Genomic DNA, 21,674 nt, shown 5'->3' on the forward strand with positions numbered 1-21,674 from the left:
AACCCAAAAAAGTCAAGGCAAGAGGCCGGACACCGATAAATAGTTTAAAAAATTTGTTGTCAGTTTAATGTCCATTTTTGAGTTCTTGCAACTATAAATTTGTGTTTATTGTTGGTACAATCATTTCATTATCTAGCATATCAGAGGCCATTTTACAGTTCTTGAGGTGAAGGATTCTCCAAACTTTGTTGAAAGACAAACCTGACCACCATCTGTAAATCAGATACTCAGATCCCAAATACTGACCCTGACGTGATTTGAACACGCACCCTTCTGATCTGGAGTCAGACGCGCTACCGTTGCGCCACAGAGTCTTACAAATCCTACATCCCAAGGAATTAATGGCAAGAGGCCGGACGCTGATGAATATGAAAAAAAAATTGTCGTCTGTTTAATGTCCATTTTTGAGTTCTTCCAAATATAAATTTGTGTTTATTGTTAGTCCAATCATTTCATTATCTAGTAAAACAGAGGCCATTTCACAGTTTTTGAGGTGAGGGAATCTCCAGACTTTGATGAAAAACACTATCCTGAATGACCATCATATGTAAATCAGATACTCAGATCCCAAATACTGACCCTGACGTGATTTGAACACGCAACCTTCTGATCTGGAGTCAGACGCGCTACCGTTGCGCCACAGAGTCTTAGAAATCCTACATCCCAAAAATGTCAAGGTTGGAGGCAGGACACTGATAAATATAAAAAAGGAATTGTAGTCATTTTTAAGTACTTGCAACTATAAATTTGTGTTTATTGTTACTCCAATGATTTGATCATCAAGTAAATGAAAGGCCATTTTACAGTTCTTGAGGTGAAGGATTCTCCAAACTTTGTTGAAAGACACTATCCTGACCACCATCTGTAAATCAGATACTCAGATCCCAAATACTGACCCTGACGTGATTTGAACACGCAACCTTCTGATCTGGAGTCAGACGCGCTACCTTGCGCCACAGAGTCTTACAAATACTACAACCCAAAAAAGTCAAGGCAAGAGGCCGGACACCGATAAATAGTTTAAAAAATTTGTTGTCAGTTTAATGTCCATTTTTGAGTTCTTGCAACTATAAATTTGTGTTTATTGTTGGTACAATCATTTCATTATCTAGCATATCAGAGGCCATTTTACAGTTCTTGAGGTGAAGGATTCTCCAAACTTTGTTGAAAGACAAACCTGACCACCATCTGTAAATCAGATACTCAGATCCCAAATACTGACCCTGACGTGATTTGAACACGCACCCTTCTGATCTGGAGTCAGACGCGCTACCGTTGCGCCACAGAGTCTTACAAATCCTACATCCCAAGGAATTAATGGCAAGAGGCCGGACGCTGATGAATATGAAAAAAAAATTGTCGTCTGTTTAATGTCCATTTTTGAGTTCTTCCAAATATAAATTTGTGTTTATTGTTAGTCCAATCATTTCATTATCTAGTAAAACAGGCCATTTCAAAGTTTTTGAGGTGAGGGAATCTCCAGACTTTGATGAAAAACACTATCCTGAATGACCATCATATGTAAATCAGATACTCAGATCCCAAATACTGACCCTGACGTGATTTGAACACGCAACCTTCTGATCTGGAGTCAGACGCGCTACCGTTGCGCCACAGAGTCTTAGAAATCCTACATCCCAAAAATGTCAAGGTTGGAGGCAGGACACTGATAAATATAAAAAAGGAATTGTAGTCATTTTTAAGTACTTGCAACTATAAATTTGTGTTTATTGTTACTCCAATGATTTGATCATCAAGTAAATGAAAGGCCATTTTACAGTTCTTGAGGTGAAGGATTCTCCAAACTTTGTTGAAAGACACTATCCTGACCACCATCTGTAAATCAGATACTCAGATCCCAAATACTGACCCTGACGTGATTTGAACACGCAACCTTCTGATCTGGAGTCAGACGCGCTACCGTTGCGCCACAGAGTCTTACAAATACTACATCCCAAAAAAGTCAAGGCAAGAGGCCGGACACCGATAAATAGTTTAAAAAATTTGTTGTCAGTTTAATGTCCATTTTTGAGTTCTTGCAACTATAAATTTGTGTTTATTGTTGGTACAATCATTTCATTATCTAGCATATCAGAGGCCATTTTACAGTTCGTGAGGTGAAGGATTCTCCAAACTTTGTTGAAAGACAAACCTGACCACCATCTGTAAATCAGATACTCAGATCCCAAATACTGACCCTGACGTGATTTGAACACGCACCCTTCTGATCTGGAGTCAGACGCGCTACCGTTGCGCCACAGAGTCTTACAAATCCTACATCCCAAGGAATTAATGGCAAGAGGCCGGACGCTGATGAATATGAAAAAAAAATTGTCGTCTGTTTAATGTCCATTTTTGAGTTCTTCCAAATATAAATTTGTGTTTATTGTTAGTCCAATCATTTCATTATCTAGTAAAACAGAGGCCATTTCACAGTTTTTGAGGTGGGAATCTCCAGACTTTGATGAAAAACACTATCCTGAATGACCATCATATGTAAATCAGATACTCAGATCCCAAATACTGACCCTGACGTGATTTGAACACGCAACCTTCTGATCTGGAGTCAGACGCGCTACCGTTGCGCCACAGAGTCTTAGAAATCCTACATCCCAAAAATGTCAAGGTTGGAGGCAGGACACTGATAAATATAAAAAAGGAATTGTAGTCATTTTTAAGTACTTGCAACTATAAATTTGTGTTTATTGTTACTCCAATGATTTGATCATCAAGTAAATGAAAGGCCATTTTACAGTTCTTGAGGTGAAGGATTCTCCAAACTTTGTTGAAAGACACTATCCTGACCACCATCTGTAAATCAGATACTCAGATCCCAAATACTGACCCTGACGTGATTTGAACACGCAACCTTCTGATCTGGAGTCAGACGCGCTACCGTTGCGCCACAGAGTCTTACAAATACTACATCCCAAAAAAGTCAAGGCAAGAGGCCGGACACCGATAAATAGTTTAAAAAATTTGTTGTCAGTTTAATGTCCATTTTTGAGTTCTTGCAACTATAAATTTGTGTTTATTGTTGGTACAATCATTTCATTATCTAGCATATCAGAGGCCATTTTACAGTTCTTGAGGTGAAGGATTCTCCAAACTTTGTTGAAAGACAAACCTGACCACCATCTGTAAATCAGATACTCAGATCCCAAATACTGACCCTGACGTGATTTGAACACGCACCCTTCTGATCTGGAGTCAGACGCGCTACCGTTGCGCCACAGAGTCTTACAAATCCTACATCCCAAGGAATTAATGGCAAGAGGCCGGACGCTGATGAATATGAAAAAAAAATTGTCGTCTGTTTAATGTCCATTTTTGAGTTCTTCCAAATATAAATTTGTGTTTATTGTTAGTCCAATCATTTCATTATCTAGTAAAACAGAGGCCATTTCACAGTTTTTGAGGTGAGGGAATCTCCAGACTTTGATGAAAAACACTATCCTGAATGACCATCATATGTAAATCAGATACTCAGATCCCAAATACTGACCCTGACGTGATTTGAACACGCAACCTTCTGATCTGGAGTCAGACGCGCTACCGTTGCGCCACAGAGTCTTAGAAATCCTACATCCCAAAAATGTCAAGGTTGGAGGCAGGACACTGATAAATATAAAAAAGGAATTGTAGTCATTTTTAAGTACTTGCAACTATAAATTTGTGTTTATTGTTACTCCAATGATTTGATCATCAAGTAAATGAAAGGCCATTTTACAGTTCTTGAGGTGAAGGATTCTCCAAACTTTGTTGAAAGACACTATCCTGACCACCATCTGTAAATCAGATACTCAGATCCCAAATACTGACCCTGACGTGATTTGAACACGCAACCTTCTGATCTGGAGTCAGACGCGCTACCGTTGCGCCACAGAGTCTTACAAATCCTACATCCCAAAAAAGTCAAGGCAAGAGGCCGGACACCGATAAATAGTTTAAAAAATTTGTTGTCAGTTTAATGTCCATTTTTGAGTTCTTGCAACTATAAATTTGTGTTTATTGTTGGTACAATCATTTCATTATCTAGCATATCAGAGGCCATTTTACAGTTCTTGAGGTGAAGGATTCTCCAAACTTTGTTGAAAGACAAACCTGACCACCATCTGTAAATCAGATACTCAGATCCCAAATACTGACCCTGACGTGATTTGAACACGCACCCTTCTGATCTGGAGTCAGACGCGCTACCGTTGCGCCACAGAGTCTTACAAATCCTACATCCCAAGGAATTAATGGCAAGAGGCCGGACGCTGATGAATATGAAAAAAAAATTGTCGTCTGTTTAATGTCCATTTTTGAGTTCTTCCAAATATAAATTTGTGTTTATTGTTAGTCCAATCATTTCATTATCTAGTAAAACAGAGGCCATTTCACAGTTTTTGAGGTGAGGGAATCTCCAGACTTTGATGAAAAACACTATCCTGAATGACCATCATATGTAAATCAGATACTCAGATCCCAAATACTGACCCTGACGTGATTTGAACACGCAACCTTCTGATCTGGAGTCAGACGCGCTACCGTTGCGCCACAGAGTCTTAGAAATCCTACATCCCAAAAATGTCAAGGTTGGAGGCAGGACACTGATAAATATAAAAAAGGAATTGTAGTCATTTTTAAGTACTTGCAACTATAAATTTGTGTTTATTGTTACTCCAATCATTTGATTATCAAGTAAATGAAAGGCCATTTTACAGTTCTTGAGGTGAAGGATTCTCCAAACTTTGTTGAAAGACACTATCCTGACCACCATCTGTAAATCAGATACTGGGGATCCCAAATACTGACCCTGACGTGATTTGAACACGCACCCTTCTGATCTGGAGTCAGACGCGCTACCGTTGCGCCACAGAGTCTTACAAATCCTACATCCCAAAAAAGTCAAGGCAAGAGGACGGACACCGATAAATAGTTTAAAAAATTTGTCGTCTGTTTAATGTCCATTTTTGAGTTCTTGCAACTATAAATTTGTGTTTATTGTTGGTACAATCATTTCATTATCTAGCATATCAGAGGCCATTTTACAGTTCTTGAGGTGAAGGATTCTCCAAACTTTGTTGAAAGACAAACCTGACCACCATCTGTAAATCATCTGATATCAGATCCCAAATACTGACCCTGACGTGATTTGAACACGCACCCTTCTGATCTGGAGTCAGACGCGCTACCGTTGCGCCACAGAGTCTTACAAATCCTACATCCCAAAATTAATGGCAAGAGGCCGGACGCTGATGAATATGAAAAAAAAAATTTGTCGTCTGTTTAATGTCCATTTTTGAGTTCTTGCAAATGTAAATTTGTTTTTATTGTTAGTCCAATCATTTCATTATCTAGTAAAACAGAGGCCATTTCACAGTTTTTGAGGTGAGGGAATCTCCAGACTTTGATGAAAAACACTATCCTGAATGACCATCATATGTAAATCAGATACTCAGATCCCAAATACTGACCCTGACGTGATTTGAACACGCAACCTTCTGATCTGGAGTCAGACGCGCTACCGTTGCGCCACAGAGTCTTAGAAATCCTACATCCCAAAAATGTCAAGGTTGGAGGCAGGACACTGATAAATATAAAAAAGGAATTGTAGTCATTTTTAAGTACTTGCAACTATAAATTTGTGTTTATTGTTACTCCAATGATTTGATCATCAGGTAAATGAAAGGCCATTTTACAGTTCTTGAGGTGAAGGATTCTCCAAACTTTGTTGAAAGACACTATCCTGACCACCATCTGTAAATCAGATACTCAGATCCCAAATACTGACCCTGACGTGATTTGAACACGCACCCTTCTGATCTGGAGTCAGACGCGCTACCGTTGCGCCACAGAGTCTTACAAATCCTACATCCCAAAAAATTCATGGCAAGAGGCCGGACGCTGATGAATATGAAAAAAAAATTGTCGTCTGTTTAATGTCCATTTTTGAGTTCTTCCAAATATAAATTTGTGTTTATTGTTAGTCCAATCATTTCATTATCTAGTAAAACAGAGGCCATTTCACAGTTTTTGAGGTGAGGGAATCTCCAAACTTTGTTGAAAAACACTATCCTGAATGACCATCATATGTAAATCAGATACTCAGATCCCAAATATTGACCCTGACGTGATTTGAACACGCAACCTTCTGATCTGGAGTCAGACGCGCTACCGTTGCGCCACAGAGTCTTAGAAATCCTACATCCCAAAAATGTCAAGGTTGGAGGCAGGACACTGATAAATATAAAAAAGGAATTGTAGTCATTTTTAAGTACTTGCAACTATAAATTTGTGTTTATTGTTACTCCAATGATTTGATCATCAAGTAAATGAAAGGCCATTTTACAGTTCTTGAGGTGAAGGATTCTCCAAACTTTGTTGAAAGACACTATCCTGACCACCATCTGTGAATCAGATACTCAGATCCCAAATACTGACCCTGACGTGATTTGAAAACCCAACCTTCTGATCTGGAGTCAGACGCGCTACCGTTGCGCCACAGAGTCTTACAAATCCTACATCCCAAAAAAGTCAAGGCAAGAGGCCGGACACTGATAAATAGTTTAAAAAATTTGTTGTCAGTTTAATGTCCATTTTTGAGTTCTTGCAACTATAAATTTGTGTTTATTGTTGGTACAATCATTTCATTATCTAGCATATCAGAGGCCATTTTACAGTTCTTGAGGTGAAGGATTCTCCAAACTTTGTTGAAAGACAAATCCTGACCACCATCTGTAAATCAGATACTCAGATCCCAAATACTGACCCTGACGTGATTTGAACACGCACCCTTCTGATCTGGAGTCAGACGCGCTACCGTTGCGCCACAGAGTCTTACAAATCCTACATCCCAAAAAATTCATGGCAAGAGGCCGGACGCTGATGAATATGAAAAAAAAATTGTCGTCTGTTTAATGTCCATTTTTGAGTTCTTCCAAATATAAATTTGTGTTTATTGTTAGTCCAATCATTTCATTATCTAGTAAAACAGAGGCCATTTCACAGTTTTTGAGGTGAGGGAATCTCCAGACTTTGATGAAAAACACTATCCTGAATGACCATCATATATAAATCAGATACTCGGATCCCAAATACTGACCCTGACGTGATTTGAACACGCACCTTCTGATCTGGAGTCAGACGCGCTACCGTTGCGCCACAGAGTCTTACAAATCCTACATCCCAAAAAATTCATGGCAAGAGGCCGGACGCTGATGAATATGAAAAAAAGATTGTCGTCTGTTTAATGTCCATTTTTGAGTTCTTGCAAATATAAATTTGTGTTTATTGTTAGTCCAATCATTTCATTATCTAGTAAAACAGAGGCCATTTCACAGTTTTTGAGGTGAGGGATTCTCCAGACTTTGTTGAAAGACACTATCTGGACCACCATGTCTAAATCAGATACTGGGGATCCCAAATATTGACCCTGACGTGATTTGAACACGCACCATCTGGAGTCAGACGCGCTACCGTTGCGCCACAGAGTCTTAGAAATCCTACATCCCAAAAATGTCAAGGTTGGAGGCAGGACACTGATAAATATAAAAAAGGAATTGTAGTCATTTTTAAGTACTTGCAACTATAAATTTGTGTTTATTGTTACTCCAATCATTTGATTATCAAGTAAATGAAAGGCCATTTTACAGTTCTTGAGGTGAAGGATTCTCCAAACTTTGTTGAAAAACACTATCCTGAATGACCATCATATGTAAATCATATACTGGGGATCCCAAATATTGACCCTGACGTGATTTGAACACGCACCCTTCTGATCTGGAGTCAGACGCGCTACCGTTGCGCCACAGAGTCTTACAAATCCTACATCCCAAGGAATTCATGGCAAGAGGCTGGACGCTGATGAACATGAAAAAAAAATTGTCGTCTGTTTAATGTCCATTTTTGAGTTCTTGCAAATATAAATTTGTTTTTATTGTATGTCCAATCATTTCATTATCTAGTAAAACAGAGGCCATTTCACATTTTTTTAGGTGAGGGTTTCTCCAGACTTTGTTGAAAGACACTATCTGGACCACCATGTGTAAATCAGATACTGGGGATCCCAAATATTGACCCTGACGTGATTTGAACACGCACCCTTCTGATCTGGAGTCAGACGCGCTACCGTTGCGCCACAGAGTCTTACAAATCTTACATCCCAAAAAAGTCAAGGGAAGAGGCCGGACACCGATAAATAGTTTTAAAAATTTGTTGTCAGTTTAATGTCCATTTTTGAGTTCTTGCAACTATAAATTTGTGTTTATTGTTGGTACAATCATGTCATTATCTAGCATATCAGAGGCCATTTTCCAGTTCCTGAGGTGAGGGAATCTCCAGACTTTGATGAAAGACACTATCCTGTCTGACCATCATATGTAAATCAGATACTGGGATCCCAAATAGTGACCCTGACGTGATTTGAACACGCACCCTTCTGATCTGGAGTCAGACGCGCTACCATTGCGCCACAAAGTCCAAGAACACTACACCCTCAAAAAGGTCAAGGCTGGAGGCAGGACACCGTTCAATGTCCATTTTTGAGTTTTTCCAACTATAAACTTTTGTTGTATTGTTCTCATAGCTCCTCCACCGTCTTCAACCTGAGCAGCGGTATACTAATCCAGAGTTAAATATACTTACATGATCTGCAGTTAGATGTTCTACAAATGCACCGCATACTGTGATGCACAGTTGTAAAATGTTCATCAATCAATTACCGAAAACACTTTGAAATGCCGTCCATTGTCTCAGCATGTACTGTTGTTCAATGTGCCGTTCCCATAGTGATCAGGCTGTCTTCTATTCATATTTATTCATGTCACTAGTATAGGTGGGACATAGTTAGTCTGTTTAATAAAGCTAATTACTTTTGTCCCTTTTTCTCTCTCTGTTGCCTACAAAGATATCCGTCACCCCGAGGAGCTCTCTCTCCTTCGGCCTATCGAAGAGAAAAAGAAGAAGAAGGATAAAGACTCAGCTGTGGAGATCTACGATCTGACCGAGGTGCCCCTTTCCTCGGGTACATTCATTACACTTCATTCACACTGCTGACACATGCACATTTAATAAAAGTTGGCTTAAGACTTAGAGTAGATACAGAAAACTTATAAGATTAAAGATTTTATTTACTTCTTTATTAGTCAAAAATCCCATTTTTACACCTACTCTGAAAAATTGACTATAACCCTCCTACACTTGCTTTGCAGCATCGCGACCCTCTCTGTATAATGGCATGCCTGCTCACTTCGCCGACTCACCCCAGATGGAGGCCGTCTACAAGATGCTGTCAGTCACCCAGCCTCCCCCTGCCCCCGAGGTCATAGCCAAGCAGTACCGCCCCGCCAGTGTGGTGGACAAGGCCCACATCAACGGCAGGTATGCCTTCACACATCAATTTGGTAAACTTGTCTTTTATGTCAACACCAACAACAGTCTGCGGATAAACATATAATAACATCATCTTGTTGAGGTTGTCCTTGGACACCCACAGAGTAAAAATCTAAACTATGTTATCCGTTGTTGTCAGAACGTCTAAACATTGTTTGGCTAATTCAGAAGTATCAGGAAAATAAGAGCTTGCAGACCAATTACCCACAAGGCATGTTGTGTCAGTGGTTAAAGCTGTTGAATCTTTATTGCTCACAACTGTATTGTTGGTTGACAACTCATAAACATGTACTTATCCTCTTTCCCTCTCAGGTGGTTGGACTCCTCCCGTTGTCTCATGCAGCAGGGAATCCAAGAAAATGACAGACTCTGGCTTCGCTTCAAATACTTTGCCTTCTATGATATGGATCCCAAGGTGTGTATTTGTGTGTGCATGTTGTTTTTATAGATACACAATGTTTGTTTGGTATTTCATTCGTCTCTTGATTTGACGGTCATTTTTTCGTCTTGCCTTGCAGTATGATGTTGTGCGTCTGACCCAGCTGTATGAGCAGGCGCGCTGGGCCATCCTGCTGGAGGACATCGACTGCACCGAGGAGGAGATGATGTTGTTTGGAGCTCTACAGGTACAAAAAACACTGCTGCTGACATGGATACATATCTGTCAATGGGGATGCAAACACTGAAAACAGCATGTTACAATAATACATTTTAGGAAGTGGGCATTTCCTTAAACATGAAATGCTTTAAACTTCACATATTACAAGAATTAAAATGTTACCATATATATATGTGAATATTTTCAAACATATGATTAATCATTTTAAATGTAGTTTGACAGGTTAAATATAGAAATATATATTTTAATACACTCTGAATTAGTCCAATAAATGCATCTCTGAGTTAGTTTGTCTTTAAATGTATTTATTAAATGTTGCCTAATCTACACTACATTATTTGATCAAATAAAACAGGAACATTTACAGTCCAAGCCACAATCATACAGGTCTCAAATTAGACTTCTATGATATTTATATACACATATTAGCAGACCACATTAAATAAGTTCCCACTCAGTTGCTTTGGAAATAGACTTGAAGCTATAAACTTACTTTTAGAAGTGATGTTTTTTTTTAAAATCCAGTATTCAGGTGATACAGTCAGACATTTTATGTTGTTTTATCCTTTATCATCCAGTACACATTCTTCTCTTTTACACTCAAACTCCCGTAGTACCACATCAGTAAGGTGTCTCAATCGGAGCCCCAGATGCTGAGCTCCAATGCAGCCATGGACGACCTGGAGTCTGCGCTGCAGTCGCTGGAGGTCAAGATGGAGGGAGAGAGCAGCTCAGCGTCCGAGATGCTGGTCAGTTATATATTGAATGTACTCGTTTGTTACTGAGAGTCAGCTGCTTAATCATTTAAATATCTCATTATTTGACAGTCAGAAATGGGTATTCATTTAAATTATTGATGTAACGATTTTGACAGATTAAAACAGTGTTAGCATTCCTACTCATTTCATTTAAAACATACAGAAAAGCCCCAAAATAATCCACAGAAAAACATTTTGGAAGAAGTCAAAAGACAAGTAATCTTTTGTCCACTGAAAAACATTTTTGTCTTTCATCCAGGAAAACATGACTGCACCAGATCTCAATGACTACCTGAAGATATTCAGGTGACATTCATTTTCCCACCACCCAGCGGCATCAATAACAGATGTTGGCCTCTTCTATCTTTGAGTTGAAATAGAACAAATTACCTATTTTCTAAAAAACAACAACACTTTTTTGCCCCATTTTTTAGCCAATGTAAGTAGATACCATGAGCAATGTGATTTCATGTTTCAGGCCAAAGAGGCTGACTCTGAAGGGATATAAGCAGTACTGGTTCAAGTTCCAAGATACCTCCATCTCTTATTTCAAGAGCAAAGAGGAGAGCATCGGAGAGCCCATTCAACAGATTAACCTCAAAGGTACTGAATATATTATTGCACTTTTCATTATTAAGATACTGTTCTGCTATGTCACCAAAGTATCATCAGTTTTCAATAAGTATGTACGAATTAGTGGCAGATGAAGTAGCAGTCATACTCAAGCAACCTGTAAATTGTGTAACATTTCTGCTTAGAGATGGCCAATGCAACAGTATTAAGACATGCTTACAAGCAAAGATAAACACACACAAACACAGTGCTTTCCTTATATGGTAAAAAAGTGCTGCTCTCACATCTGTTTTCCTCCTCAGTCTGTCAGAAGTTAAGGAAGTCACTGGTAATCTTAATCAGTACTATAAACCACTCAAGGACTCATTTTTTAACACAAGATTCTGAGTTCAAGGACAAAATGAAGCATAAATTAAAACGAATATAACACTAATGCAGATGAAAACATTAAGAGAGAAAATTAACTGTGACTCAGCAGGCTTGAAGTGGGCTTTATAATTAAAATGTCAAGGAAGCCTGACTCAGTTGCCTGACTCAGTTGTCTTGCTTCGTTTCTATGTGAAACCTGTAAATGTCATATTTCAGTATTGGGAGTTGGTTTGATATTTGTTATGCACACAGGATGTGAGGTGGCTCCAGACGTGAACGTGACAGCACAGAAGTTCCTAATCAGACTCCTGATACCAGCGCCTGAGGGCATGAATGAGGTCTATCTGCGCTGTGAAAACGTGAGGACATGTGTGTGGATATGTGACATCCTGTCATTTCCAACACCTCTATCTTTATCTCACCTCTCCAACCACAACCTTGCGGGTCTTACTGTCTCTCACTCTCCACTCTGTGTTGTTGCCTCTCGCCCTCCAGGAGCAGCAGTACGCTCAGTGGATGGCTGCGTGTCGACTGGCCTCAAAAGGAAAGACTCTGGCCGACAGCAGTTTCCAAAGTGAGATCCAGAGCATCCGCTCCTTCCTGGCTATGCAAAAGACCAGCTCCGGTTCCCATGGCAATGCACCTGCCAACGATGAAAGCATCAATACTCACAGTCTGGTGTCGCCACGCTACCATAAGAAGTACAAAGCCAAACAGGTAGAGGAGAGGTGGAACAGGCACGGAAAATAATGAATATAGTACATGTAATAATCTATTATCAGGTGGCAGCTAGAGTACAGAACTATTTGATCGAACCAATCTTTCATTTAGGATCCTATGTTCAGCACATGACATTCAGAAGTGGCCCAAATCTCCAAATTGAATGAACTTAATCATTTTTCTGGACTGCAGCACACTGATTTTGCTAACTGAAAAGTTCTGCAGCTGAAACTCCTACACACTGTGCATGAAGCAGCAAAAATATAATTACATCTGACCTTTTACCCTGCGTATGCTCCTCCAGCTGACCCCTCGTATCTTGGACGCCTACCAGAACGTGGCTCAGCTCTCACTGACAGATGCAGTGGCGCGCTACCTGCAGATCTGGCAAGCCCTGCCTGACTTTGGACTCGCATACGTGGTTGTCAGGTTAAGTTTCAAGTTCAATTTAAAGCTTTTCAGAAATGATTCAATGCCAGTAAGCATTAGTTAATGACCTTTTTGTCATCATGCAAAGTAAGAAAACTAGAGCTGTCAATGTTAAAATATTAGTGTAACTGGGTAATGACATAACTGGATAAATACATACGGTAAGTATTACGAAGGTTAACATTTACTCTAACGCAACATACATGTAGAGATTACTGTTCAAGTCCACAGGCAGAAATGAAGATTGTTTTTAAGCATGTGTTGTGTTTCTATCAAAACATTTTGTAGCTGTTCTAGTCTCAGTCACACATAACTATGCAGATGAATTGCAGATTTAGTGCTGGTTTGGGGAAACTTTCTGAAACAAGCTTGCTGTTTGATGTGAGAAAGTGGCAGTTCATTATCTCGGAGTGCTATTATTGTAAATATGCTTTTAATGGTGGAAAACACAGAAGTGTTATCCGAGTGTGATCCAACAAGCATTCCAGTCAGTCACAAAGTTTTTGAGGATTAAAGCTGAAGATGTTTTCGGCCGACAGGTTTAAGGGCAGTCGTAAAGACGAGGTACTAGGCATTGCTCCCAACCGTCTGATCCGTATCGACCTGGCCGTGGGTGATGTGGTTAAGACCTGGCGCTACAACAACATGAAACAGTGGAACGTCAACTGGGACATACGACAGGTGACAACAATACTTCTGTCTGAGCGTGCAGTCTGCAACGTCTAAAACCTTTGTTTCTAGGAGTATGCGGTTATGAATAAGCTTAAGAGCCAAAGTTTCTTTAGTTCTTTTTTAGCTAAGGTTTGCCAGGTGTGTTTCTTCTGCTTATAAGAATATCTTATAAAAGTTTATCGAAAAGCATTTGTAAAAACTTAAAACAATGTCAAAACAGGCGAATTTAGGTAAGGTAAGATTTTGGTATGACCTTAAGCTATACACAAAGTATTCTTTAAACCAGGCTGCCGATGTGCAAGAGTGACCTACCATAAAGAGTGTTCCAGTTCTTACAGTGCAGAGCTGATCTTTTAAGGGAACCTAATGTAATTGGATTTTGGCGCTGTTTGTAATTTCAGTAGTGCAACATTTTTTCAAATTCAAAATTCATCTTTCGTCTTAAAGGAATCTCATGTCTGCTTTACTATTACTTTGTTTTTGACTCCTCCAGATGGCCATAGAGTTTGAAGGCAACATCAACATTGCTTTTGGCTGCGTGACCGCCGACTGCAAAATCGTTCATGAGTTCATTGGAGGCTACATTTTCATGTCGACACGCAGTCGTGCAAAGAGCGACACGCTCAACGAGGAGCTTTTCCACAAGCTGACCGGCGGCCATGAAGCTCTCTGAGACTAAGACACACAAACACAAAAGAAAAAAAACACATCGGATCTCCTGGTGTGTCTCAACAACAGAAAACCATGTGGAATTGGATTTTATGTTCCATTCACGCTACTACAAAAACGCCATTATTGTACAACAAAATTAGATATTCAGTGTTTCTTGTGTAAATGTGTTACAATCCACCTTGTCAGTCCATCCAAGTTTTTATATAGTCTTTGTTTCTCACACACACACACACACACACACACACACACACACACACACACACACACACACACACACACACACACACACACACACACACACACACACACACACACACACACACACACACTCTCATAAGCTATCAGTGGATAGAAAAAATGCTCAGACAGTTCAAGACTACGGTGGTCCTCATGCTGACATCCCCTTTACTTCAGGATGGACTGCTGCTGGGCCAAACTGCTGGACACCAGGTCCAAGATCAGCAGGCTTGACACTCAAACTCATGGAAATGTCAGATCAAAAGTTGCATCAGCCAGCAGCAACTTTTCTGTTTCGCTTCACAGTATGCAGACTTCCTGACACTCAGGATAGAAAGCCTTGCTTTGTCCAGAGCTGCATACCTATTGCCAGCAGCAACATTATCACAGCCAAGAATTAACAGCAATGAATAGACAAACACAAATAATCATATAGATAACAAACATTTGTTAAAATAAATACAGAAATTCACTTTTCATTCTCTGTTGTCTTCACTCCTTATCGTGACATGTGGTGGGAATTTCTGTTATTTCTTACACAGGAAGCCTCTGACCATTTATCTCCGCTCACATGTTGTGTGTGTGTGTGTGTGTGTGTGTGTGTGTGTGTGTGTGTGTGTGTGTGTGTGTGTGTGTGTGTGTGTGTGTGTGTGTGTGTGTGTCCGTGTCCATATCTTACAAGAAACAGTTACAGGAATCCGTTAACTAAAACCACAGTGTCTGTATCCTGTTTTTACTGAAATAGTCAAGTGACTATCCACACATACAGTACGTCTTCATAAGACATTTAAAGGCTTAGCTGGTTGTTGCTAGCAGACTGTTTGTAACCAGAGTTATATATTTTACAACTGCATGGTAAAATGATCTTGGTAGTCAATTTCTGCCATAGTTTATTTAGCATTTACAATGCAAAGGATAAAACAAAGTCTCTATATTTATAAATACATTGCCAGCATAAGTTGATTAACTTGTCATGTAAAACAAAGTATGCCTCCCTAAAACCGTCCTGATGCTTTCAATAATGACACAAAAATGAAAAGTTTACCAATTTAGTCCCATTTCAGATGATTTCTGAATGGATTCTCCCATTGCGATACCCAGGGAACCAGGATAAGCATCAACCAACCATAGGATGCTAGCACAGTCAGATGATTCCTGCTATGACCAATGACAAACAACAGTATCCTCTGATGCTACTGCAGTGGTAGGATGCTCCCTGAAACACAGGACAAAAGGACATCAGTGAAGTAAACAGCTCTAAATCCATGTTTTAAAGAATCTAAATTTGAGTGAATCCATGTGATAGTTTTTCTTACTTGTGGGTCTCAGTTTTAAGGCTCGACTGAAGTATTTAGGGAGAAGTTTTCCTTCTGCGTCACCCGCAGTCAGCAACACAGCATTATCTGACCAGAAGAACTCAATTCCGTCTGTACAGATAGACACATGAAACAATAAGAGAGATTCTTGCCTAAACATAGAGACTGAATTACGTTTGTTGGGTAGCAGTCAATTGTGGCTGAGCTTACCAGCAAGAGCTTTGGAGACATCAACATACACAGCTAGATCACAGTCTTTCCTCATGCCTGGTGGGAAAATGAATGACACACGTTTGTCTAAATGTCCCGATGACTTCTCTCTGTCACACACACACACACACACACACACACACACACACACACACACACACACACACACACACACACACACACACACACACACACACACACACAGTTTACCGCTGATGACACCCTCCTCTCCTGGCAGTCCCGGTGCCAGGTGGATGTGTGTCCTCCTCATGCGGCTCAGGCCCTGCTGCTGGATGGAGCTCCAGTTGCGAAGGTAGGAGCCATGAACAGCCTCAGCAGGGCAGTCTGGAGAACCAGCCAGGACCGGTTTCAGCTCCAAATCCGTAACCTGACCACAGCGATGCAACCAGAGATGCAGACATGTCAATATTTGCAACACATGAGCAAAAAAATAACACAATCAAATGAAGTAAATGTATTCAAGGTTGAAGATTCATTATACCACCAGAGTTGGTGTTATCCACCAATGTTCTTTTTGTGCCTTCATCTCAAACTGATTTATAAAATTAAATTATATTTCCCTTTTAGACTGAATGTCAGAGGACTAACAGCCTCTGTCATCTGAAAATTTGATTTACATTTATATTTCAAAGGTGTAAATTGGTTCATAACATTTGCATGCACTCTGTGGAACAACATGTGGGTGTGTTTTGAGCTCTTGTGGGATCTAATTAAAGTCATTGAAATTGAAGTTAGTTGGTCCACAGGACAATAAATGTTTCTATCACAAAGCAATTTTGATGTAAATTGAGTATATACTAAATATAGAATCTACTCAGTGGGATTATACATCATGGCACACTGGTTTTGCTGATGAAATTAAACAGCCCCATACCTGTAATGAATGGCCCTGACTGGCTCGGATCTGCAGGCGGCCGTCCTCCGGGTGGGGGGAAAGCTTAAAGCGCTGCTTGTCATTTGTGGCCACGACTCTTTCGACATCTTCCAATGAGAATGAGCGAAATTGCGGATGAGCCAAGAGTTCCTCCACAAAAATGAAGCCATCTGTGAGGATAACAGTAGACTGTGGTCACATTTCCACAATGTTTTTTTTGTCTTTGCCCTGCACGCTGCACTGAAATACATTTACAATATGCAATCATTTGGTAAAACTGAGCATTCAGATGTTGGTTTTGCAGGAGCCCAGGAAAGTAAGCCTTAACCACAATATCACCTTGGTTTTATAAGGTTCTTTGACTTTTGGGTGGGCAAATTTGATTTATTCAAATGAGGCTGCCAAATATATAATTTCCAGTGTCAAATTTGAATGAAGCGAAGTTTCACATTTTCTTCTGTTATGTCTGTTTGAACCAGACTGAGAGCGATAGATTACCCCAAAACAAAGATGATCATAGGAAAGGATCTGTTTGAATGCTTTATATTCTGATGGAAAAAAATGAATCAAAGTTCTATACTTGCAATCCTAACAAAGTTGTGTCAGAATTTGTGAAAGTATTAGGGTGAGGACACTTGTGCTGCCTGGACCAGATTGTGAGCAGCTCACCTGTGCCCATTTGAAGACCCATCTGATTGGCTCCATGGCGAAGAGCATAAGACATGGATTTAGACAGGCGGACATCTCTGTCCTTGTAGGGGAGAAGGCATCAGTCAAAGCAGGCACACACACTCAAATTCAGATCTAATTATAGCTCTGGTTTAAATATAGGACCTTGACTTTACCATACCTAACAATTCATACTGCCTGCCCCCATACAGGGCTGTCATGAGTCAGATATCAGTCCTTGAAGTATCAAACAGATGAGTCAATATCCCAATTTAAATGGCTCAAATCTCACCTCTCCACCACGACTTCCTCTCCCTCCTCTCCCTCCTCTCCCTCCTCTTCCTCCTCTTCCACTGTCCATTTAAATACAGGCAGCACAGTTATTCAGATAATCATTTGAAACTGTCTGATATTGTGTCATAAATTGTACTTATTTTTACTTCAACCAGACGTCTCACAGGGTCGCACTTCTGTAAACAAACGTGCAGCTTCCCTCTTCCTGTGTGTTCTCTAGTTTTCGCCTGTAGGTGGCGCTGCGGTGGGCGGGCTACGGTGTCCCGGCACCAACGAAGAAGAACTACAATCGTCCTGGAAGAAAACATCACTCAGACAGCTGCTGCAGGTAAGAAGATACTCATCGTATTTAACAGTAATACGAGGTATGGCACATCAGAATGTATGCTGTCGGTGTTACGGTAACTCAAAGCTCACGCATAAATAACAAAACAATTAAAAATCCGGTTGCTGGTGGAAAGAAAACAACCGGTTGTGGAAACACAGAGGCAGAGCTAAGTATGCTAACTGGTGTTAGCATAGGTGAGCTGGAGCTGCTTGTTTATTAAAGCCATCTGGGATCATTCAGGTTTTCTATAATACATTTAATGCTATTTTCTATGTTTGTTTTTCTCACCTGCAGACGAAGTGGGCTGAAGACGTCGGGCCGGTCACCATGGAAACGCAACGTGAATCTATGACCTGTCAGTGAACAGCGTTGACGGAGGTGTGCTGTTGACATGTTAACTTTGCAACTTGTGCCCTAAAATCTGTTGTTGTGTGTTAGTGTTATTCTTAACTATCAGATAACTGACCTGAGTTCACCCAAAACGTGATAAAGTGGAAGTCCTTCCAGTGGAGAAAACACTAACCCCATGCAATGCAGACTGGCTATCTGATAGAAAACTGTCTGTGCTCTGGCACCCACCGAATGCAGCTGATGCCCTTTTTCCTTTTCTTTCCCCCCTGCTCCTCAGACAAATTCTAATAACTTTATTTTTCCCTGATGAACTTCATTTGTGCACTGGACAAATAAGACATTACATTACATTACAGTCATTTAGCAGATGCTTTTATCCAAAGCGACTAAGACACAAATAGTAATATGAATAAAAATATACTGGGGGCAGTAATAGTTGCCTGACCTTTGAATTGGCCCACAGACTTTGAGTGGAAAATTTTGTCTGATATCAGGAAACAGAAATAGTGCTTCTAGCAGGGAGCATGCTCGTTTATGACCTGTGTGTGGCTCTCAAGGATGGTCACACTCATGTACTCCGTTATATTTGAATAAGTACCCAGTTGTTAAAAATAATGACAACATAATTTATCTTTAGCTCCTCTGAAATGCCAGATTGTTGTTCAGTATGGCATGTACAGTACCACATAATAATAGGACAGTTTCTTCCTTCATCTAAGAAGCCAAAAAACAGTAACTATAACTAAAACTATCTACATGGTATGCCTTTAGCTGTAAATAAGACAACATATTTTTTGATAATTAAGATAAACTGACTTTTTTGAATGTTAAAATATATTATTTTCCAAAGAAATCACAAGAGAAATATAAAAAATAAATACATTTCAAGATACTTTATGCAGGGCACCACAGAGCTGTCTGTAGTGATTTATTTCAGCGACAACAGCATTGTCTCTTTGTGTATCTGCTTTCATTTATTTTGATCGCCTCTGTTGCTCAGGTGATGGAGTTCCCCCAGCATTCCCAGCAGCTGCTGTCAGCTCTGCGTTCCCAGCGCCAGCGGGGCTTCCTCTGTGACTGCACCGTTGTGGTGGGCTCATCCAGTTTCCTGGCTCACAGGGCTGTTTTGGCTTCCTGCTCGCCTTTCTTCCACATGTTCTACTCAGACTCTCCAGGGGGCCTCGGTGGAAACGGCACCAGCAGCTCGGTCACACTCGACAGCGACATTGTCACGTCTGCTGCATTTGGCTTGCTCTTGGACTTTGTCTATGAAGGTGTGCTGCAGCTGGGCGAGTCTCCACCAGTGGAGGACATATTGGCAGCTGCAAGTTTTCTGCACATGAACGAAGTGGTGAGAGTCTGCAAGAGACGACTACAGAGACGAGGGCCTCTTGCTGAGGCAGACAGCACTCGCTCTGAAGAGAGCGCTGGTGCCAGGAGGGCAATAGAGACGGGGAGGGAGGGTGGGGGTGACGGTGGAGCTGAGCCTTTGGTGGCCATGGCAGGTGATCTCATGAATCCAGTTGCCATAGCAGCACCATTCCCATCAGTATCCACAATGACGGGGAAAAGTCAGTTAGAGTCTGTGAAGTCTGAGCGGAGGACTGGTGGGGGCTCATCAGAAGCACGATTTCAGACTCCTCTGAGCCCTGACCTCGCTGATACCACGCAGCCAGGCATGGACGCCCCTCCTCTGCCCCCAGGCGGAGAGCTGGTGCAGGGCGTCATCACAGGCCGGTCTGCCCCTGTTGCGGGAGGTCACGCCAGGTTTGGGACTGGAGGTCATGGAGAGGTGTCAGCACTCTGCAGCCCTTGCAGCACCACTGAGACATACAGGTACATGTTTGATTTGTATTTCTAGACTGTATTAACTTGAAGAAATAAAAGTTTTGGCTTTGTGTACTGACAGACGTTTTTTACGATTTGTTGTTACTAAAAAGCTGTTTGAGTATATCTGTTTTTCTTTCACCAGCTATTGCAGTAACCAGCAGCCCTCCTCGTCTTCTTCCTCCCTGGTTCCAGTGAGCCAGGCTAGTGGTCGGTCAGTGGTTGCTTATTCCCAGTCAGGATCCACCCTCTCCCATAGCCCACAGCAAGACGTACCCCGACTGCCACGTGATGACTCTGTAAGGAAACCCTCAGAGGCTGACCTCCGAGGTAAGTCAGGTTCAGGACAACAGATGGTCATGTTAATCCAAGCATCAGCACTAACATCACAAAACCCGACACACTCGCCACCACAGCGTGCACTTCCCCAGATCAGAATCCAGAACGCTGTGTCGCTGCAATGCCAAAGCTTGGACTTCCTGTCTGCCCCTCAGACTCAAACCCTCAAGGGACCTAAGGGGAATATGGGAGCTTCGCCCACCACTAGAAATGACAGATCTCATCCTCCTATGGGTAGAGTGAGGACAGACTACAATGATGGAGAGAATTTGAAAGTCAAAGTGGAGGCCATTGTTATATCTGACGAAGAGCTAGAGGAGGAGAAAGAGGAAAGCAGAGAGACAGTGATGGAAGTAGACGATGAGTTTGAAGAAGATGAGGAGCTGCATAGTCCTCACTTTCTTTCCTCACACCAACAGGGTCTCTTACAAATGACCTCCAATTCAAATGACTACTCCTTCCCCCTCTCTCCCTCCTCTTCGTCCTCCGGTGCCGGCCCTTCCTCCCAAGACACTTCCTCCTTCGCCCTCATGCCGTCGTCCACAGCTCAGCAGCATTCAGACCCTCCTGCCTACTTCCAGGACTTTCAGGACTCAATAGGGAACTTTGTAGAGGACGTCCCCACGTGTGGAGTCTGTGGAAAGACTTTCTCATGTACATACACGCTAAGGCGGCACGCCATTGTGCACACACGCGAACGTCCTTATGAGTGTCGCTACTGCTACCGGAGCTACACACAGTCAGGCGACCTGTACAGACACATACGAAAAGCTCATGACCAGACGCTGCCCGCCAAACGCAGCAAGGCAGACATGGAGCCCTCCCTACCACCACAACCCCCACCGCTTAGCTAACACACACACAAACACACACACTATTTTATTTCTATACTTTTGCACACATACCTAAATTAATATAATAGCTTAACTCTAATTTCACATTTTAACCAAAATCTAGAAGAGCTTGAACTAACGATTTTATGTTGATTATTCTGTTGATTATTCAAAAGTTAGTTTGG

General features: G+C 41.2%; 3 protein-coding genes and 24 non-coding genes across 28 annotated transcripts in view; 2 read left to right on the forward strand and 25 right to left on the reverse strand.

Moving 5' to 3' along the window:
- The window catches only part of fermt3b (FERM domain containing kindlin 3b), a 46,717-nt gene extending 31,811 nt beyond the window's left edge, over positions 1-14,906 (forward strand). The window contains exons 4-15 of the mRNA XM_054597348.1: positions 8,894-9,010; positions 9,198-9,366; positions 9,691-9,793; positions 9,897-10,004; positions 10,612-10,746; positions 11,015-11,061; positions 11,234-11,358; positions 11,950-12,056; positions 12,193-12,414; positions 12,722-12,846; positions 13,386-13,527; positions 14,012-14,906. Coding sequence (XP_054453323.1) covers positions 8,894-9,010; positions 9,198-9,366; positions 9,691-9,793; positions 9,897-10,004; positions 10,612-10,746; positions 11,015-11,061; positions 11,234-11,358; positions 11,950-12,056; positions 12,193-12,414; positions 12,722-12,846; positions 13,386-13,527; positions 14,012-14,191 — 1,580 coding nt within the window. The 3' untranslated portion in view covers positions 14,192-14,906. The remainder of the gene's footprint in view (positions 1-8,893; positions 9,011-9,197; positions 9,367-9,690; positions 9,794-9,896; positions 10,005-10,611; positions 10,747-11,014; positions 11,062-11,233; positions 11,359-11,949; positions 12,057-12,192; positions 12,415-12,721; positions 12,847-13,385; positions 13,528-14,011) is intronic.
- trnaw-cca (transfer RNA tryptophan (anticodon CCA)) lies at positions 243-314 on the reverse strand. Its single transcript has one exon. It is a non-coding gene; the product is annotated as a tRNA-Trp (tRNA).
- Positions 576-647, reverse strand: trnaw-cca (transfer RNA tryptophan (anticodon CCA)). The gene has a single exon. It is a non-coding gene; the product is annotated as a tRNA-Trp (tRNA).
- Positions 893-963, reverse strand: trnaw-cca (transfer RNA tryptophan (anticodon CCA)). The gene has a single exon. It is a non-coding gene; the product is annotated as a tRNA-Trp (tRNA).
- trnaw-cca (transfer RNA tryptophan (anticodon CCA)) lies at positions 1,219-1,290 on the reverse strand. The gene has a single exon. It is a non-coding gene; the product is annotated as a tRNA-Trp (tRNA).
- Positions 1,550-1,621, reverse strand: trnaw-cca (transfer RNA tryptophan (anticodon CCA)). Its single transcript has one exon. It is a non-coding gene; the product is annotated as a tRNA-Trp (tRNA).
- Positions 1,867-1,938, reverse strand: trnaw-cca (transfer RNA tryptophan (anticodon CCA)). The gene has a single exon. It is a non-coding gene; the product is annotated as a tRNA-Trp (tRNA).
- On the reverse strand, positions 2,194-2,265 carry trnaw-cca (transfer RNA tryptophan (anticodon CCA)). The gene has a single exon. It is a non-coding gene; the product is annotated as a tRNA-Trp (tRNA).
- Positions 2,525-2,596, reverse strand: trnaw-cca (transfer RNA tryptophan (anticodon CCA)). The gene has a single exon. It is a non-coding gene; the product is annotated as a tRNA-Trp (tRNA).
- On the reverse strand, positions 2,842-2,913 carry trnaw-cca (transfer RNA tryptophan (anticodon CCA)). The gene has a single exon. It is a non-coding gene; the product is annotated as a tRNA-Trp (tRNA).
- Positions 3,169-3,240, reverse strand: trnaw-cca (transfer RNA tryptophan (anticodon CCA)). Its single transcript has one exon. It is a non-coding gene; the product is annotated as a tRNA-Trp (tRNA).
- On the reverse strand, positions 3,502-3,573 carry trnaw-cca (transfer RNA tryptophan (anticodon CCA)). The gene has a single exon. It is a non-coding gene; the product is annotated as a tRNA-Trp (tRNA).
- trnaw-cca (transfer RNA tryptophan (anticodon CCA)) lies at positions 3,819-3,890 on the reverse strand. Its single transcript has one exon. It is a non-coding gene; the product is annotated as a tRNA-Trp (tRNA).
- Positions 4,146-4,217, reverse strand: trnaw-cca (transfer RNA tryptophan (anticodon CCA)). Its single transcript has one exon. It is a non-coding gene; the product is annotated as a tRNA-Trp (tRNA).
- trnaw-cca (transfer RNA tryptophan (anticodon CCA)) lies at positions 4,479-4,550 on the reverse strand. The gene has a single exon. It is a non-coding gene; the product is annotated as a tRNA-Trp (tRNA).
- trnaw-cca (transfer RNA tryptophan (anticodon CCA)) lies at positions 4,797-4,868 on the reverse strand. Its single transcript has one exon. It is a non-coding gene; the product is annotated as a tRNA-Trp (tRNA).
- On the reverse strand, positions 5,126-5,197 carry trnaw-cca (transfer RNA tryptophan (anticodon CCA)). The gene has a single exon. It is a non-coding gene; the product is annotated as a tRNA-Trp (tRNA).
- On the reverse strand, positions 5,459-5,530 carry trnaw-cca (transfer RNA tryptophan (anticodon CCA)). The gene has a single exon. It is a non-coding gene; the product is annotated as a tRNA-Trp (tRNA).
- On the reverse strand, positions 5,776-5,847 carry trnaw-cca (transfer RNA tryptophan (anticodon CCA)). Its single transcript has one exon. It is a non-coding gene; the product is annotated as a tRNA-Trp (tRNA).
- trnaw-cca (transfer RNA tryptophan (anticodon CCA)) lies at positions 6,109-6,180 on the reverse strand. Its single transcript has one exon. It is a non-coding gene; the product is annotated as a tRNA-Trp (tRNA).
- trnaw-cca (transfer RNA tryptophan (anticodon CCA)) lies at positions 6,754-6,825 on the reverse strand. Its single transcript has one exon. It is a non-coding gene; the product is annotated as a tRNA-Trp (tRNA).
- Positions 7,087-7,157, reverse strand: trnaw-cca (transfer RNA tryptophan (anticodon CCA)). The gene has a single exon. It is a non-coding gene; the product is annotated as a tRNA-Trp (tRNA).
- On the reverse strand, positions 7,732-7,803 carry trnaw-cca (transfer RNA tryptophan (anticodon CCA)). The gene has a single exon. It is a non-coding gene; the product is annotated as a tRNA-Trp (tRNA).
- trnaw-cca (transfer RNA tryptophan (anticodon CCA)) lies at positions 8,062-8,133 on the reverse strand. The gene has a single exon. It is a non-coding gene; the product is annotated as a tRNA-Trp (tRNA).
- Positions 8,395-8,466, reverse strand: trnaw-cca (transfer RNA tryptophan (anticodon CCA)). Its single transcript has one exon. It is a non-coding gene; the product is annotated as a tRNA-Trp (tRNA).
- Positions 14,907-14,975: 69 nt separating the features above from the next.
- On the reverse strand, positions 14,976-17,993 carry trpt1 (tRNA phosphotransferase 1). Of its 2 annotated transcripts, none has more exons than XM_054597349.1 (7): positions 17,810-17,993; positions 17,518-17,599; positions 16,849-17,018; positions 16,164-16,341; positions 15,954-16,010; positions 15,744-15,854; positions 14,976-15,643 (listed from the first exon to the last, which is right to left on the reverse strand). In XM_054597349.1, the coding sequence occupies exons 1-7, from the start codon at positions 17,876-17,878 to the stop codon at positions 15,621-15,623; spliced, it is 690 nt and encodes a 229-aa protein (XP_054453324.1). In that variant the 5' UTR covers positions 17,879-17,993; the 3' UTR covers positions 14,976-15,620. The 2 variants fall into 2 exon arrangements, with proteins under 2 accessions (XP_054453324.1, XP_054453326.1); XM_054597351.1 differs by having other exon boundaries at positions 17,699-17,845.
- Positions 17,994-18,432: 439 nt separating this feature from the next.
- zbtb3 (zinc finger and BTB domain containing 3) lies at positions 18,433-21,672 on the forward strand. Its single transcript, XM_054597353.1, has 3 exons — positions 18,433-18,517; positions 19,491-20,326; positions 20,463-21,672. Exons 2-3 carry the CDS (start codon positions 19,494-19,496, stop codon positions 21,508-21,510), a joined length of 1,881 nt encoding a protein of 626 aa, XP_054453328.1. The 5' UTR covers positions 18,433-18,517; positions 19,491-19,493; the 3' UTR covers positions 21,511-21,672.
- The last annotated feature ends 2 nt before the right edge of the window (positions 21,673-21,674 follow it).

The sequence above is a fragment of the Anoplopoma fimbria genome, chromosome 4 (assembly GCF_027596085.1).
Source record: "Anoplopoma fimbria isolate UVic2021 breed Golden Eagle Sablefish chromosome 4, Afim_UVic_2022, whole genome shotgun sequence".
Lineage (NCBI taxonomy): Eukaryota > Metazoa > Chordata > Actinopteri > Perciformes > Anoplopomatidae > Anoplopoma > Anoplopoma fimbria.